Below are 18624 nucleotides of genomic sequence, written 5' to 3'. Positions count from 1 at the left end.
AGCACCAAGGATACACCCTCAGCCATGGTCAGAAAAGTGGACTTTATTCCCACCAAAATAAACCACAAATGTCACTCAGACGTACATAATTATATATTCCCTAATCTAGGGCCAACACAAAATCACAAGTGACAAACCCGTGGAGTGCCTAACATGCCTTATGCTTACGTTTGTGGGTGCTGCATCTAGGTGCTGCCCCATTGCTCAGAGTGGCTTGTGAGACAGCCTGCTGACTCTGCTGTCCTGTTGGCCTCGATAACCTTGGCGGCCGTCCTCTGGCCCGTGGACCTGTGATGGCCACGCCTGGGAGGGAGTGGCCAGTTCCAGAACTGGCACCTCCCCAGCTGCTGCAGCCTCAACGGATGCAACGGTCACTGGCAGAGGGGCAGACATGCTGCTGCCCTCATCCGGAGCGCTCTGAGAGGAGCTCGCAGCAACGACAGGCAGCTGCTGCGCCGATGTAAGGTCACATTGGACCTCCCTGCTCACCGCAGATGGAGGGGCACCAATGCGACACTTGGTGCCCAGAACATCTCCCACATTGCGAATGACCACCTGTGGCCATTAGCGCTGTGAGGACTTGCAGGTCAGAGAGTAACCCAATCAGAAGATTCTCAATCCGATTGAAGCCCCTCTCCGTGAGAGTTGCCAATCTCTCAATGGATGAAGCCTGAGGCTCTGTCCTGAGGTTCTTGCCTTCACTGACACTCTGCCTGGACTCCTCCACCATAGAGACCAACTGAAGCACACCCTCATGCAACCCTTTCAGATGCTCGCGCACACCCTGCTGCTTGTCCTGCAGCTGCTGCATGGCTGACATCTCCAGAGGCACATCACCACAGCCAGACTCAGCATATGCCTGGTCCCCTGCTGTCTTCCGGCTGCTGGTGCCATTGGCACTCTCTGTTGGTGCCATCTCCTCCAACAATTGTGAAGTGCCCTCTCTACTGTGCTCCGGGATACTAGCCAACGTCATAATCCCCACCGAAATGTTTGGCGCTGCGCTGGTGCCTGGCTCACTGAAAGGATGTGACGCAAGTTGCAAGTGATGCCCCTCAGGCATGAGAGGGGGGCTCTGGACGTGTTGGTGGCGGCCATACAGTGGTGATGCTGAAATTAACAACAAAGACAGTGCATCAGTTAGTGTTCAGTCAGTAACACCTTTCATCCCTTTTCCCCCTAGCCTCATAAGTCGCTGACCCTTCAAGAACCTAAGGAGATGAACATTGGTGGGGTGGTAAATAGTCAAGAGGAGGCCCAAACATTACACGTGCATACAGACAGACTGGTCAGATGGCCTAAGTAATGCCACATGGAATGTTATGTGGATAAGTGTGTGGTTATGCACTTGGGCAAGACAAGCAAGGTACAGGAATACATGAGTAATGGTAGGACCGTGGGACATCATGACAATTACAGGGACCTCGCTGGGCAGACCCGTTAAGGTAGCAGAACAGGAACATAAGGTGTTTAACAAGGTCGAAGCCAGACTTGCCTTTATTAGCCGAGGAATAGAATGTAGGAAAAGGGAGGTCATGTTGCAAGTGCAGAAAACGCTGTCGAGGCCACATCTACACTTCTGCGTTCAGTTGTGACCTGCACTTCATGGGGATGGCATTGGAGTGAGGAGGGTGCAGAGGTTCCTGACCTGGATGCATTCTGGCCTGGAGAGTTGGAGTGATGAGGAAACATTGCATACAATTGCAACATTTGCCGTAGAGCACAGGAGATTGACAGGTCACATTATTGACCTTCATACCGTTATGAGGGGCACAGAATGGGTGGACAGAAGGCAACATTTCCCCTTGGCGCAGGGATGACTAACGTGGTGGCATTTATTTAAGTTGAGTGCCATGAGGTTGACAGGTGAGGTGTTGAGGACCTTTTGGACAGAGTAATGTCCGACGCACTGGCAGAAAGGGTGGTGGAGGTACAAACCTTCCTAAGATGTAATAAGTCTTTGGATGTGCAGCAGCCATGCCATGGCATGTTAGGCCATGGGGACAGTGGTCACAAATGGGATAAGGCGACTTTGGAAGGTGCTAGAGATGTGCATCCTCAAGGGGCCGAGGGACCTTTGTGTATGACCCACACGTCTGACTGTATCAGTCTGTGAATGATCAGTGTTGCTGCATTAACGATTGCAGCAATCATCAGTGCTTTGGATGGTGGGGAGACAGAGTGGATGGGACTGTGGCCCTCAAATACCTGGCCACTGCACCCCAGCCTCGCCGACACCTGCCGACCTGGCCGCCTGCCTCCTCCCCAGCTCCATGGCCTGCTCCTCATATATGGTGAGGCGCTGTAGTACGGCATGCCCATCACCAGTCCGCTGCCACTCCCGCATATTGCTCTCAGTTTTTACCTGCAGAAAAGAGAAGAATATTTATTGGAGCTGATCGCTCATGTACTCTGCATGCACACCCCAACCACAGTGGCCCATCTGAAGCCTCCAGCGGCTCCTGTCCACACTACTGGTGATCAGTCCCCAGAAGATTGTACAGCTGGTCCCAGTCCCCTCCCCCAATGGACACCTTGGACACATTCGACATCCATCACTTTGAATAACACACGGGTCTTAGCGCCCATGGCAAGGAGGCGCAACTAGGTGCGGTGCCGAGGCCAGCTGATGGCTCTTGGCCATGACACCTTGAGGCTCCCCTTCCACCATCTCATCACCATCAATAAGACATGTGTTGGAGTTCTGAGTATGTGTCTAGCTGCCTCCCCTGCAGGTTGCCCCCAGATTACTCAAAATGAGACAAACACCAACAGGGAGAACCAGCAGGGAGAACCGATCTTCTCCTCAACCACTAAGGCTGATGTAAGCATGGTCACTATCAGTTTGCCCACCCAGCGTGCACCAAACGCCCAATGCAGTAACGACACTAAGACATGGCGGGAGGGTGGGGGGGACCTCAAAAGCTAAGGCTGACATGGTACTCACCCTTCCAGAGCGCAACAAATCATTGAAGCACTTGTGGCTCTGCATTCCCGTGCGCTGCACAGCATCATGAGAGCTAACAGCCTCTGCCACCTCCTGCCACGCCTGCCTGGTGACGTGGAGGGCCCTCTTCCTCCCATCCTCCAGAAACAAGACATCCCAATGGTTGCACACCTCTTCGAGGAGGACAGCAAGGCAGGCATCCGAGAACCAAGGGGCACAGTGGCCCCCCACTGCCCGACCCTGCAGCCTGCCCCCCTCCTCTGCCCTCACCTCGTGCTGCCCGATGACTGGCCATGGTGAACAGCCTAAAGGAGGCTGCCTGGCCGCTCTTTATACAGACTGCCGGTTCTCCCTTGGCCGCCGATTTAATTTTCCTGATGAACACGGAAGTCGGAACCCCGCTGGGCAGGCCTTAATTGGCTCGCCTGCGCAAAATGGCGGTGCATCCCGTTTCAGCGATGGGGATCGGCTGCCCGCCCGCCGCCGAGTCGGTCGGGCCCACCCGCCCGTCAAGCGCAAAATTCAGCCCAATGAGTTTTCTAAGCCTTGAGACATACCGTTCAGACTTTTTAAAAACGTACAAGCTCATCATGTCATCTCACTGCATCTTCAATGAACCAAAGGCATTCATCTCCACAATTCTATTTGCAAATTCTAAGTATTGAATGTCGTATATGTGAAGAAGTACCTCTTGATGTCGAGACTATATTGTCCTTTTGATAGGTTTTAACCTATATTTCTGAATGCAGCACCTGACATCTTGAAGCAACTTTATATTTATCTTTCCTAGGCATTTAATAGTCCTATAAGGCCCTTTTTAGTCACTAATATCTCCTTACATAACAAGATGGGAAGCAGGACAGGAGAGCATTAGAATAGCCATGTCTAGACCTAACAAAGACATGAATGGGGATTTCAGCAGCAGATGAGCTGAGTTGGGGAAAAGACAGCAATGTTGCAGAGATCGAAGGGGTCTTGATGAAGGAGAGGATATGGGGTTCAAAGCCCACTCATATGATGCTAGGGTTGCAAACAGTCTGGTTCAAAGCTCTGATGCTGTCCAGGGGGAAGAATGAAGTCGGTGGCAGTGAAATTAATTTGCGGTAGGGCCAAAGAAATGGCTTCGCTGGTCCCAAAATTTAGTTGGGGGGAAGTTCAACTCATGCAATACCAGATGTCATACAAACAGCATGACGAATGTATATCATTGTCACTTCATCATCACTGAGCGAATACCCTAGAATTTTCTCCCAACCATGATTCTGGAAGAAACACAGACAAAAAGACTGCTGGTATTCATAGAAAAGATCCTCGCTACTTCCCGGTGTAATTAGGTACGAGCAATAAATGCCAGTGTCACCCACTTCCCAGGAACAAATAAAAAGAAAACATGAATGTTCCCCTAGGTGACCAAATCGGAACAAAGAACTAAGGTGTGGTCTGACCAGGGCATTGTCCAATTTTAAAATGATCCCTTCCAACTTACACTCAACTTGCCTTAGAATATAGTTTACCATTCTTCCACTCAGCTTATTGCTCCTCCAGAATTATTTCACGTAAAAAGTATTGAATCAACTACCTCTAGATCTCTTTCAACTCACCTTTAACCTTTTCCAAAACATGCATAAGATGCCCGTGACACCCATTTTTTTCTTCCAATATCTTGTATTGTGAACTTGCCTGTGTCAAATCTCACCTGCAATAATTTACTCATTTGTAGATTTTATGTAACTCTATTTGCAGGTACTTGGCTTCCTCATCTAATCTGCATGCACCCAGGTTTATATTATCCGCAGATCTGATCAGTTAGCATTTGTATTCTGAATTCAAATAGCGTAGAACAGGAACAGTAGGGATAATGAACTAATCTCTGGAGTGCGCCAGTCAGTTTTTTACCCCCATCCTTGCATCACTCACCTAATAAGTACCTGTTGCGTTATTCCCATCAACCAGCTGCTTATTCACAAACAGGCTTACCTAGAATTCCCACTGCATTCAGTTTCAGTAGTAGTTCTCTACAAAGAATTTTATCAAAGGTTTTTTGGAAGTCTAAATATATTGTAATTTGAATCGCCACTTTCCGCTTTGGAGGTCACATTCATTTAAAAAGTCAAAAAGAATTTACTCTTCCTAAAGCCATGGCTGTTACTAGATTATTCTCATACAGGGTAATATTCAGCTTCATTCCTAATAATCAATGCCATCATTTTACCAACTATAAATACAAAATAGATGGGTCTGTAGATGCAAAGGTAGCATTTCTCCTATTTTTGAATGGATATTTTAATAATTGTGTTGAAAAGGTGCATATCCATTTTACCGAATCTGGCAAAAGACATGCTGTGAATCACAACTGTTTTATCATTAAACTATAGTTCAGTACAAATATCAGTTTCCACTCTTCCCTTCTGGATCCTTTCCCTGTCCAGAAGCAAAAACCACCTTACTAGGGAAAAACCTACTTCTTCAGTACAGGCTTCAATGAGCATCACTTGCTCTCAATTCACTCTGAAGCTTGACCTTGTTTACTCTTAAAGGGACCTGCATTTCTAACATTGTCAACTGTCCCTAGTCTATTGGGATCTCCTCAGCATTCTATGACTCCTTTAGGATAACATCTCTAATCTATCATACTGTGCTTTTACACACCAGCAATCAAACTTAGGAGTGAAATGCTCCTGGGTTCGTTTTGGATTTAGATGGTTGATTCATACTGGTATCTCCAAATCCTAATCTGTATTTGTTTGCATGATGATATGAAACTTTCATGAGAATGTCATGATGCCACAATGAATATGTACATAACAGTTAATTTTGAACCTTTAATTTTTTTTTATTTTATCCACTCGAAGATAAAAGCAATTGGGGAATAATTTCTGTTAAAAATGCTCTTCCCTAACCATGCCTAACTTTCCCTTTGGTACCTGAACGGCAGAAGATTATTTTCGCACTTAAATTTAGGTCTCAAACCATCAGATGTTGACCATTATGTTGGGGATGATAGCATAGTGGTAATGTTGCTAGATCAGTTATCCAGAGGCCCAGGCTAATGCTCTGATGACATGAGTTCAAATCCTACCATGGCAATTGTGGCAATTTAAATTCAGTGAATTAGTAAATCTGAAATAAAATGCTAGTCTCATTAATAATGATTATAAATTATCATGATCATTATAAAAACCTATTTGGTTCACTAATGTCCTTCAGGGTAGGAAATGTGCCATCCTTACCCAGTCTGGCCGACATGTAACTCCAGGCCCACAACAATGTGGCCACCTCTCAACTGTTCTTTTGAAATGACCTATTGGGCCACTCAGTTTCAAAGGTAAATAGGGATGGAAAATAAATGCTGGCTTTGCCAGCAACACAAGGATGAATAAAATAAAATCTACATTTATGTTTGGAGATCATTTTAATATATTATTAACCCTGTTATGCACCATCTTCATCATCACTGCAAAACAGGAACTGCTTCACTGATTCTAAAAGTTGTGTGGGTGAATAGCACCCTTTGCAGCCTGGGATCAACACCATCTGTCTCCAGGTTTGCTTTAAGCTCTTTAAGCCTAACTAGGCCCTCTGTCTTGTTGAAAGCAAGCCTACAATTCTGCCTGGATTATCTATATTAACGCATGGCATGTTAGTTAGTCTTCCCTAATGAGTATTTCAAGGAAGTATTCTTTGCTCATCCTCAATTTCATCCCAATTGTAATCCTTTAAGGCTCTTGCCTTTTTCCTCCCTTTAAACCCAGGGACTTGGCCTGAGGAATGGATCTGACACTTTGTCAAATGCAACTGACCAAAGTACAGATGAAGTCAGTTACTGATGGAGTGACAAGAGGTGTGAACTAGTACTGAGTTTGAAGATTGAGATTATATACTACTAAAGGGAAATTTTCTATATAAATGCACTTAGGGATTAATTGAAAATAAATAAAGCGAGTAAATTTAAACTTGCTGTATAAGGTATTCCATCCAGTTTTCAGTGTCAGAAAGTCTCACTGCCAAGTCAGGCCAATGTTAATTCATTTCTGGTCAGTGCCACAGAAAAGGCTAATGGCATCCTTGGCAGGAAGAAGCATATATTATTGGTTGCTGTGATTCTTGAAGACAGACAAGTTGAGTCATCCCAGTAGGTAAAGTAAGGGAAAGCCAGGTGGGAGTGAAAGCCAGCATGAGGCTGCAGCAATGTGCTAAAGCAGAATCGAACATTTAAATCAGGGATGGGAAGAAGCTGACTGCCATTGTGCAAACAAAAACCTGCTGAATACCACTCCTTTACTGGCATTGGTCCAGAACCCTCTCATCTAAAGAAAGGGATAGTCACAATGTTCACATTTACCAGAAACCAATAAGCTGGTTCAAAGGCAATATTCACCAACTTTTCTTTAATTAGTGTATTGCAGGTAAATGATTATTTAGAAAAAGCTATAATGTACTAATTAAAAGTTTGTAGATGATAGCAAAATGAGTAGGGAAAATATTATGGAATAATGAAGGCAAATTGTGAAGAATTTAGACCTCTTATAATTGGGCGATTATAATGCATTGTTGAGAACTGTATAATTATTCTGAGAGCAAAGAACCAAAAGAGGGAGAGAATCTGTTAAATGAACGGTGCCACCAACATACTGATCTTTAAAAAAGGTCTTAGGTGTTAATTTTTGATTACGCTCCTGTGAATCAGCTTCAGACATCTTACTGTTTTAAAGGCTCTATATAAATACAATGTGTTGTTCTAATTCAAATTGTTCATATAACACGCTCAAAGCAGGGATAAGAACCTTAGGCATCATTATGAAATATTGTGAAAAGGCTTTTTATCTATAGTTAATTAGTACACAGGTGAATAAGTATTCAATCACAGTAACTTTCCATAAGTTAAGAGCAATATCTAGAAATATATTCCTCGAGATGAAAAATAACAGAAGCCCCAGGCACAAAGGAGCATTCATTTTTTCTCTGTTGCCATCTGTCCATACATCAAAATACTGTCAATTCCTATTCAAGTGAGCGCAAAAGAATTAAGATTATTTACTTGAAATCTTTTTTAAATATTTTTCTACTTAATGGTTTCTAGTCAAGACTTATCAGACCCATTCTCTAACTCCATGAATTCCAACCTGTTAATGTCCATGTAGTTACAATTGTATAAACCAGATCCAAGCCTATCATAACCTTATTTCCTCCGTGCCTCCTATTATATCATGTAATCATATTTCCTATTGGGTACGCTTGTTATAAGTTAGAGAAAACGCAGCCATTTACCAAGCTACATGGGAAATTTAGTGTTATATATGACCATCAAATTTACTGTTGTATTTACCTGTCAAAAATAAGTTTTTATCTATAATCCTACTGCCAAGGATTATGTACCTATCTTAATAAGGATAGTTACAATTAATCTCACATAAAACAGCCCCTTCAGTTTAAAAGAAAATAAGATTAATGCCAGGTATGTGCACTATTTAATCAGTACAAATTGCAAGTATGTAACTCCAGCAACTTTAAATAACACATGCCCTGAAATGTTGCCATGGATCACTATAATATGAACATTCAATACATTCACTAGCAATCCTTTTTTCTGGTATCTTATATTTCATTCAGCATCCAAGTTATAAATGAGCCAACATCTAGAGGAATTTCAGACAAGCATCTAGTATCTCATAAAAGAACGTCGGAGTCATAACTTAAATTTCCCGAACAGTCATTCATAATTTGCAGTTGCTACACAACTCATGGACTCCCAAGAATATCTTGTGTTGATACAGTCAGAGTATATGATAAACTTATCTTGTTAAAATATACTAAGTAATAATACATATTAATAAAATGAAGGCTGCCAAATGATCAGGTGAAATCATAGTAATAAGAAACATCTTTTCCAGCGGGAACATAAGTTTATCCTGTAGAAAATATTATACTGTAATGCAAAAAGTACACTTCAAATACTGTGTTACCTACGGTTTCTGAGGGTACCATTGCAGAACTATACCATTCAGGAAAAAGCAAACCTTGGAAATATGTTTATTTATTAATAATATCATTGAGCTTGTACAAATTGCCATTTTAATGCACCATATGTCGAACGATTTTTCATCAACCAATTGTTTAAACAGTTTGCTGAAAAGACCCATACACTGGCTATTGCAAATAAAAGTTTACACCAAGCGATTATAGTTCTGACTTCATTCAGCAAATGTCATTTTACTGTGAGGTGAGTCTTCTGATACTCTGTACTAACATATGCACATTTAAATCACTGAATCCACGAAGCTCAAGAAAATTATTTTTACCCATGTTCTACATCATTTGTATTCTCCCTCACCTTGAATCAAAACAACCTGGATTCAAAAAATTAAGTTGAAATAGTTTCAGAAAATTAGAAATAAATTCTGAAATTACATTCATGGAAAATCACTTAGGCTTTCAAAACCTCTCTGCAATACTCACTGTTCCCTTCAATTTATATCCAAAGATTCCAAGAGAAAAACCTTTAGCTCTTGAAAAAAGCATTTAGTTATTCCAGAGCAGCCTTGAATTAAGTTGTGGCATAAACCTACTCATAGCCTGAATTCTCAAGATTAAATATCCTTATTTGTCTTCAGAGTTACTGTTTAAACTCATCCCCATTATGATCAGTATAAAGGCGGGGTAAATTGAGTCATCTTCTTTGAGATCATAGTCTCCAATGCATGCTGTGAGATACTTATGAGTATCCCAAGAACCAAAATACCTTGTTTTGCTGCGCAGCATGCCACAGAAGGGAGTTCAATCACATGATGGCTCACTCTACTTTCAGGTGATGCTGCAGCTAATCTGATTTAGTGAGTATAAAACTTTAATCAGCAGACACAAATACCGTCACATACCAGGAATGAGGAGGAAAGAGGCTTTGCAGTATAATAGCAGATACCATTAAGAAGATTAGAAGCACAAACAGTATTGGTGGCAGTGCAGTTCCCCCTCCTTTAATTATAAATCACTGCACACTGCATAGTTAATACAAGAAGTACCCCACACTTATGAAATGGATAAGGAAATCAGCAATGCACTTTTCCTAACTATTTATTGGATGCATGTATAGTTGAGACACGCTGTAACTCATGTTAAAAGCTGAAGGGACTGCCATAACATTGTCTTAATGGCTCAACCTTCTATTTCTAACCAATGTGTGCATGCTTCATGAGCATTATCCATTGATAATGCACCGTTTGCCAGCGACTGTAAAATTCAAAAGGCCCTAGGAAGTTAACAGCAAGGCCGTCAATAGTCTCTTTTGTTCAGTCTCAAGTGCTCTTGTACGTAATTCAAACCAAGTAGTTTGGGTTCCAATTTTCTGCCATTTTTCAAAATCACAAATTGTGAATGTGAATGAGATTGTGAACTGTTGAAGCATTACTGCTAGGACTGTTAGCTATCAGTCAGTGGTGAAAATTTTCTCTATTTATTTTCCAACTGCCCCTACTGTATGTAAAATTGTCCCACTATATCTGACATACCTACACATTATAAAAATCAAAGCTTACATGCGATCTCTCTGATTCCGTCAGCCTCAACAGCTATTTTGCATGTGTATTTGCAATACAGTTACAGACATTTATCCAGATCATTATTACCTTTCAGAACCAGAGAATGTGCTACGCCTCACTTTCTTCTGGTCCTTTGTCCCATTTTTTGGTCTCTGAAGATTAACAATCTTGTCACTGCTCCAAAGCTTAAACTGTCATGTAAAGGCACAACCATCAGTATTTCCTTAGTTTGTGATGCAATCCAAGCAGACACAGCACCAGTTTTCTGCTCTGAAGAAGAATCGTATTCGATTCAAAATTACTCTGTTCCTCTCTCCACAGATGTTGCCAGACCTGCTACGTATTTCAGCACTTTGTTTTTATTGCAGGATTTCCAGCCTGCCCTTTCAGCCAGAAGTGATGTGTGGTGCAGGGAGTCTTTAAGAAAAAGGGAAGAAAGATAATGACATAAAAAGGGAAGTAACACAGCCAATGAGGAAATGCAAATAATTAAAAACTTCTCAGGCCAGATTTCATGTTGGAGCGGAAATCAGACTAATCGCCTCTGTTGCCAGGCTGCCTGGAAATGGGATTTTCCCAGTGGTAGGTCCCAGTCAGGACTGCCATCTCAATCGGCAAATCCAAGGCAGGAACCAAACAGGGACAGCCCCAGAGCGCACCTTCTCTAGTGTCTACCTCGGCCGCCATTTGTTTTCAAGAGTTCCCATGATCTAAGTGCCAGCAACAGGTCTGAGCCTCAATTGCTGACATTTAAAAATGCAGACATGAGAGGAGTCTCATCAAAATCGATGCCTGCCCAAAACTTGGACATTCTATGGCATTGTCTCTTTGCCTCTTACTGACTTTCCTCAAAGTTAACTTGTCTATATGCCAACCTTAAGCCCCTAAAACTTCTCTAACTTACCTTTCAGGAAGTTTCCTAGCCTTCTGTGCCACCTCTTCTCACTTGACAGGGTCAGAGATCTCCTGAAGCCCACTCACCCCTGTGAAAATCCTGCACTGACCATGCACCTTTCACTAAGGCAGATAAGCTTCCTATCCCACATCCTTTCCTGCTCCCCGCAAAATGACTGCCAATGGAAACGGAGGCGACACTAGCACCTGCGCTGATCGGCGGACATTTTTTGCCATCTTGCCTCGTTTGGTCCAATTCTGTGACCCCAAAATCCAGCTTCTATATACAATTTCTGGTTTATACTATTGGCTAGATTTAACACTTACCGCTAAGGTAAGGAAAACAGAAGGGGAAGTGCGCAGTCTGCTTGATCCTGCCCCCGTCGTTACTTCACACCAAATCAAACGTCTGCTAGCCAGTTAGCAGCTGGCCGATGGGAATGCCCGCCAATTAGCTTTGTGCAGGCAGGCTCCTCGGTCAATCGTGGACCTAAGGTGGGAAAGAGGGGTCAGGCTGTGAACCAGAAGTCAGTCCCAGCCATCAATTTGAAGGGCCATTGTCATTGGGTTGTTGGCAGGCAGAAGGGTCCAACATTTGTTCATGTAGATTTTTGGGAAAAAAAATAACATCCAAAGTTGGCAGTGAACTAGCAGTAGGTCAGAGTATTTTTTTTCCATTCTGGTGTTATTGTGCCAGCAGGGTCTCATTCCGGCCCCCTTGCCAAGGATGAAATAACATCTGCGCAAGCCTGTCCCATTCCCCCTCTTGCTGCTGCCAGAGGAAATGGAGGATCCCAAAGCCCAGACTGCCCCATGATTTAATGATGAGTCCCTGTGAGTCCTCCTCCAGGCTGTGAGTGAGCAGTGGGAGGTTCTCATGCCACAAAATGGCAAAAGGATACTACCCCACCAGATGAATCAAGCCTGGATGGAGGTGGCAGAGGACGTTAGCAGCCATGGAGTCATGGTTGCAGTGCCATTAGAGTAACCTTCTCCATTTGGCAAGGGCCTTATGGAGAAGGTGGAATGAAGCAGACATGCAAAACTGCATGGGACCGGGGCAATCTAAGGTGGGGTCTGAAGTCAAAGAACAGTTAGTTTGTGAGGATCATTGTGATGTGGTGGATTCTGACAATATACAAATTAGGCATACATGTCACAGCTTGATCGTTCAGAAAAGATCCCTGACAATCTTTGCTTATCTTTGTAGGAGAAGAGGGTCCATAATGCCTGAGAGAGAACAAGGAGCAGTGGGGTGTGCCAAACCTGGTATCCCTAACCCCTATGGAGGAGGAGATTCTGCAGATGGCCAGTGACCAAGAGTGCAGAACTGTTGGCTGCAGAGAGGCTGTATGTCAGCCCGGGGTTGGGCAGGGGGGGGCACATAGTTCTTTCCTGGAAGGAGGTCCTGGGGGGTTCACAGGAAGAGACGTTGTGGGAGGGTGCAGGGATGGAGCATTGATGGGACTGACTTTGACAGCTTGCTACACTTGCAGAGGAATCTGTGTCTCCATCGTGCAGGGGTGAGGGCGAGACTGGTTAAAATTTTCCATGGCGAGAATGTGTTAAGGGAGCTTGAATTTCTGAAGTCAGTGCAAATGATGATGGAGTGGTTGACAATCCTTGTTTGTTCCCCCCACAGGTCAAAACTTGACAACAGCAGTCACCAGTCCCAAGGGATTGCCATTAACCTCCAAGCAGGAGGAACAAACCTCAGAGAGCATACCATTCCATCCTCACGCAGCAACGAGCACCAGCTCTGATACTTGCACCTTGGTGGGTTTGCACACGTCGGACAAAAGAGAAACACACGCTGGTGCGAGCACCATCACAATCACTGGACTAGCTGAGAAAGTCCAGGACTCTGACACTTGAGGAGTGTTGGAGGTGAACTAGATGCTGGGCCCCAGGCTGATGTTGAGCCTCTGGAGTCGTCCACTGGGTGGCAGATGCTGGATGTGCAGTGTAAGGGATGTGGAAATCTGGCAGAACTTCCAGAGGGTTTGCACACTCTGGCACAGATAGTGGAGGAATCCATCCAGGCCACAAGCGCTGCTTTAACCCTCATACCAGAACACGTGGCTTCCTCCATTGAGAAGATGACGATTCCCTTGGAAGCCAGACCCAGCAGCTCATTCATAGGATACTGGAAAAGGGATGAGTTCTGAAAGCAGATTTTAGGGGGTAGGAAGGAAATTAAAAATCAGCACCTCAAGAGCAGCAATCTCAGGATTACTCCCAGCACCACGTGCTAGTGAGTATAAGAATTGGAAGATTGAACAGTTCAACTCATTGCTGAAGAAATGGGGTAGGGGGTGGGCTTTATATTTCTGAGGAATTGGGATCAGTTCTGGGGCAGGTGGGACCCGTACAAAAAGGACAGATTACACCTTAACAGGACTGGGACTAATGAACTTGTGGGGCGATTTGCTATTGCTGTAGGGGAGGGTTTAAACTAGATTGGCAGGGAGATGGGAACCTGGGTGGAAATTCAGGGTGGAAAGGAGAAAAACTGCAGTGGGAAGTAGAGAAGTATTAACTGATAAGGAGGGTATATCAGCAAGTAATATCAAGGTAAATAGAATACTTGGAGAGTTTGATAGAATTAGAGTAGGCAATAGTAAGTCATTAGACTTAATAAGATGGAAAGTAAAGCCTAAATTAGGGTAATTGTGCATGTATGTGAATGCATGGAGCGTGGTAAAGATTAGTGAAGTACAGGCACAAGTTGCCCAATGGAAGTATGATATTATTGCTATAATAGAGACCTGGCTCAAAGAAGGGCAGGACTGGGTGTTAAATATTCCTGGGTACAAAAGGTGTTAGGAGAGACAGGAAAGGCAGAAAATTGGGGGCTGGGGTGAGGGGTGGGGTGGGGTGGGGGCAGGGGGGCAGTACAGGGGGAGTGACAGTATAGATTAAAGGTGGCATAACAGTACTGGAGACAAAGGATGTTCCAGAGTGCTCAGGGATGGAATCCTAGGGGTAAGGAATGAAAAGGGTGCAATAACATTAATCGGTGTAGCTTATACACCAGCAGCAAGTGGAAGGGGTGCAGAGAAACAAATTTGCAAAGCAATTACAGAGAGGTGCAAAAATTATAGATTAATTATAATGGGGGGACTTCAATTATCCAAATATAGACTGGGATAGGAACAGTGTAAAAGGACAAGAGAGGCGAGAATTCCTGGAATGTGTTCATGATAATTTTCTGCATAAAATAGTTCTTCCTCATGTCCCCCCTACACCTTCTGCCACTTATCTTGAATCTATGTCCTCTGGTTCTAGATTTCTCCACCAAGGGAAACAATTTTATCCTGTCCACTCTATCTATTCCCCTCATAATTTTGTACACCTCAATCAAGTCACCTCTCAGCCTTCTTTGTTCTAAGGAAAATAACCCCAACCTATCCAATTTCTCCTTGTAGCTACACTTTAACCCTAGCAACATTATTGTAAACCTCCTCTGCACTCTCTCCAGAGCTATAACATCCTTCCTGTAATGTGGTGACCAGAATTGCACATAATACTCTAATTGTGGCCTCACCAGTTATTTATACAATTCCAACATTATATCCTTACTTTTATATTCTATACCTCTGCCAATGAAGGAGAGCATTCCATATGCCTTCTTTACAACCTTGTCTACTTGAACTGTTGCCTTCATGGACCTGTGTACTTGTACGCCAAGATCTCTCACTTTATCTATCCCTCTTAGTATATTCCCATTTATTGTGTATCCCTGTAACTGTTTGACCTCCCTAAATGTATGTCCTCACGCTTCTCTATGTTAAAATCCATCTGCCACTTTACCGCCCATTCCACCAACCCATCTATATCGTTTTGGAGATCATGGCTATCCTCTACACTATCCACTACTCGGCCAATCTTTGTGTCATCTGCAAATTTGCCAATCGTGCCCCCCATGTTCACGTCCAAATTGTTAATATATAACACAAACAGCAAGGGTCGCAACATCGAGCCCCGTGGAACACCATTTAAGACAACTTTCCATTCGCAAGGGCATCCATCGACCATATAAATGGCAAAAGGGTGGTAAAAGATGGGGTAGGGCTGATCAGGGATGAAAAAGGGGACTAGCACATGAAGGCAGGAGAAATAGTGGTGGTATTAAACGTGTACTTTGCATTTGTCTTTACAAGGGAAGAAGATGCTATTCAGGCTGAGGTGAGAGGTAACTGGTACACTAAAAGAATTTACAGTTGAGGAGTAGGTGTAGGAAAGGCTATCTTTACTTAAAATTGAAAAGGTACCAGGACTGGATGAGATGCATCCAAGGGTACTGAGTGAAGCAAGAGTGGAAATTGCAGAAGCACTAGTGATATTCTTCCAGTCTTCCTTAGACACAGGGGTGGTGCCAAAGGAATGGAGAATTGCAAATGTTACACATTTGTTCAAAAAGGGGTGCAAGGTGAAAACCGGCAACTACAGATCAGTTAGTCTGACTTCATTGGTAGGGAAACTTCTGTAAACTATAGTTTGGGACAAAACCAATAGTCACTTAAACACATGCAGGATAATTAAGGAAAGCCAGCATGGATTCATTAAGGGAAAATCATGTTGAATTAATTTACTGGAGTTTTTTGAGGAGGTAATAGAGAAGGTTGATAAGGGCAACGCTGATGATGTGGTGTATATGGATTTTTCAAAACACATTTGATACAGTGCAATGCAACTGACTTGTGAGCAAAATTCTAGCTCATGGAATAAAAGGGAAAGTAGGCACTTGGATAAGAAATTGGCTGAGTGACAGGAAACAGGGAATAGTGATAAATGGTTGTTTTTCAGGTTGGAGAAAGATTTGTAGTCGAGTTTCTCAGGGGTCAGTTTTGGGACCCTTGCTCTTCCTAATATATATTAATAAACTTGACTGTACTGATCAGGGCACGATTTCAAAATTTGCAGATGATACGATGATTGTAAATGTTGTCAACTGTGAACTTCAAAAGGACATAGACATGTTGGTGGATTGAGCAGATAAGTGGCAGATGAAGTTCAATGCAGAGAAGTGTGAAGTGATTCATTCTGACAAGAAGAGTATGGTGAGACAGTATAAAATAAAGGGAGAAACTCTAAAGGAGGTGCAGGAATAGAGAAACCTTAACGTATACGTACATAGGTCATTGAAGATGACAGGGCACGTTGAGAGAGCAGTTAATAAAGCATATAGTATCATAGGCTTTGTTAACAGGGGCATTGAGTACAAGAGTAAGGAGATCATGTTGAACTTATATAAGACACTAGTTAGGCCTCATCTGAAGTTCTGCATCCAGTTCTGGGCGCCACACTTGAGAAAGGATGTGAAGGCATCGGATTGATTACAGAGAAGATTCACAAGAATGATTCCAGGGATAAAGAACTAGATTGGAGAGGCTGGGACTGTTTTCCTGGGAGAAAAGAAGGCCAAGAGGAGACTTGATAGACGTATTCAAGATCCTGAGGGATATGGACAGGGTAAAGGGTGAAAGACTGTTCCTTCTCAAGAGAACAACAAGGACTTGAGGATACAGATTCAAAATAATTGGCAAAAGGAAAAAAAAGTGATGGGAGGAAAAATGTTTTCACCGAGAGGGTGGTTGGAGTCTGGAACAAACTTCCTGAGAGGGTGATGGAGGCACGTAAGAGTGAGGTATTTAAAAGGGAATTGGAATGCGACATGAAAAGAATGAATGTGCAAGGTTATGGGGATAAGGCAGGGGACTAGGTAGAATGCAGTTTGAAAGAGCCAGTACAGACTCAAAGGGCTGAATGGCCTCCTTCTGCACTTTAAAGATTCTCTGATTCTGTGATGTATAGAAGTTCAAGGCCATGGTCACCCTAAGAGCAATAGGCCACTGACACAATTCAACCTGATTTCCCAGCCAGCATTTCACAAAGGGAGGTCGCTGGCACTCTGGAGAGATGGAGTCTGCAATGACGTTGCTGCTTTGAAAGCTGAAGATAATTGAGCAATAAAAGCAAAGTGTCAGGATAAAATCCTTTTGCCTGGGATCTAATTTAGGATATTTTGCAAACCAGGTCTTTTTGCAGATCCTGCCTCTATCTACAATTTGCCTGCAGTGGGATTAATTTGAGATAGCTTCAGTCATGAAGAACTGAATTTGGTAAACTTCTAAATGCTAAAGATTTAGCTTGCTAAAGATTTAGCTTGCTAAATGATATCACTATACATTGTTTCATGGACAGAATTCCCACCCCAATGCCAATTCATGCCCTTAAGTAGGCAATGCCTTCTAGGGACCTCATCCCACCCTCGCTCACCTGTAGCTTGGGTCCATCACTGATTCTAGTCCCCTGTTGGGTACATTGCCGGTAGCTACCACTGCTTCCTGATCGCATTGACGGCAATGAAGTGCTGCCGGCCCTGATTGGCTGGCAGCTCTCAAACTGCTCCCGAGGTCCTTGGTCCCAGGGAAGGCCAGGCACTGGCCTGACTGACACTTAATATAGCAGGCCTTCCCCAAAGTGGCAAGGTAGGCCATTCACTGGCTCTTCAGCTGGTGGCAGGACCCTCGAGGACTGGATTAAATTTGTCCTTAATGTATTAAAAATACGAGTGGAACACCTGGTTGCTTCTACTTTTGTAAGCGGCAATGTAATGCTGGTCCCCGACAAATCAATGAATGGAAGGAATTTTATATATATGTTTGATTGCATTTTGTAAACCTTTACGAAATAATGTAAATCTTTAACACCACCATAATAACTTGCATAATTATCTTCTTCAACATTTTGCTTTGAATTACAATTATTTAGCTTATTTTCTCCAATCCATTCAAAACTTACGTAACTTCTATTGTTCTAATTAAAGCAATTGTAAATAGTGGCAGGATCGGCAAAAAGAGCTGGTTTGCAAAATATTCTAAATTGGGGTCCAGACAAAAAGATTTTATCCTGACACTGCTTTTATTGCTCAGAAAGTTTAAATTCTTGTCAGACTGTTATAAAAATTGCTAAGTTCTTATATACTGTGCTGATTAAGAAAAGAAATCCTGGACAATTGCTGGATTGCAATTGTGTGGACAGCACACAATATTAACAAGATCTAGTTCAAATATTGCTTTTTGCATTTTCTCTTGTGCATAAATTTTATTTTTTATTGATGAATCTGCCAAGAAGAAAATTTCATCCATTAAGTTGGACTGTTTGTTGCCTCTGCAAAAGAAAGTCTCTAGTATGAAGTTTTCTTCCAATATTCCAATGAACATTTCAGAAGCTGCTGCACAC

At 43.1% G+C, this 18624-nt stretch overlaps 1 protein-coding gene across 9 annotated transcripts in view; it reads right to left on the bottom strand.

Annotated features, from left to right (window-relative positions):
* The window catches only part of immp1l (inner mitochondrial membrane peptidase subunit 1), a 165978-nt gene that overhangs the window by 120198 nt on the left and 27156 nt on the right, over window positions 1–18624 (bottom strand). For 4 of the 9 annotated variants that reach the window (XM_041197381.1, XM_041197383.1, XM_041197385.1 and 1 more), the window contains one exon: window positions 10570–10899. The exons of 2 other annotated variants lie outside the window; for them this stretch is intronic. Coding sequence is in view for 2 of the 7 variants with exons in the window: in XM_041197379.1 (XP_041053313.1) it covers window positions 2209–2347 (139 nt within the window). In the remaining 5 variants the exon portion in view is untranslated. Of the gene's footprint in view, window positions 1–985; window positions 1111–2208; window positions 2366–10569; window positions 10900–18624 lie in introns of those variants that run through there. 3 more of the 9 variants (XM_041197379.1, XM_041197380.1, XM_041197388.1) reach the window with 2 other exon arrangements.

The sequence above is a fragment of the Carcharodon carcharias genome, chromosome 10 (assembly GCF_017639515.1).
Source record: "Carcharodon carcharias isolate sCarCar2 chromosome 10, sCarCar2.pri, whole genome shotgun sequence".
Lineage (NCBI taxonomy): Eukaryota > Metazoa > Chordata > Chondrichthyes > Lamniformes > Lamnidae > Carcharodon > Carcharodon carcharias.
The sequence above is the reverse complement of the archived record's forward strand: the minus strand, read 5'-3'. Positions and strand labels throughout refer to the sequence as shown.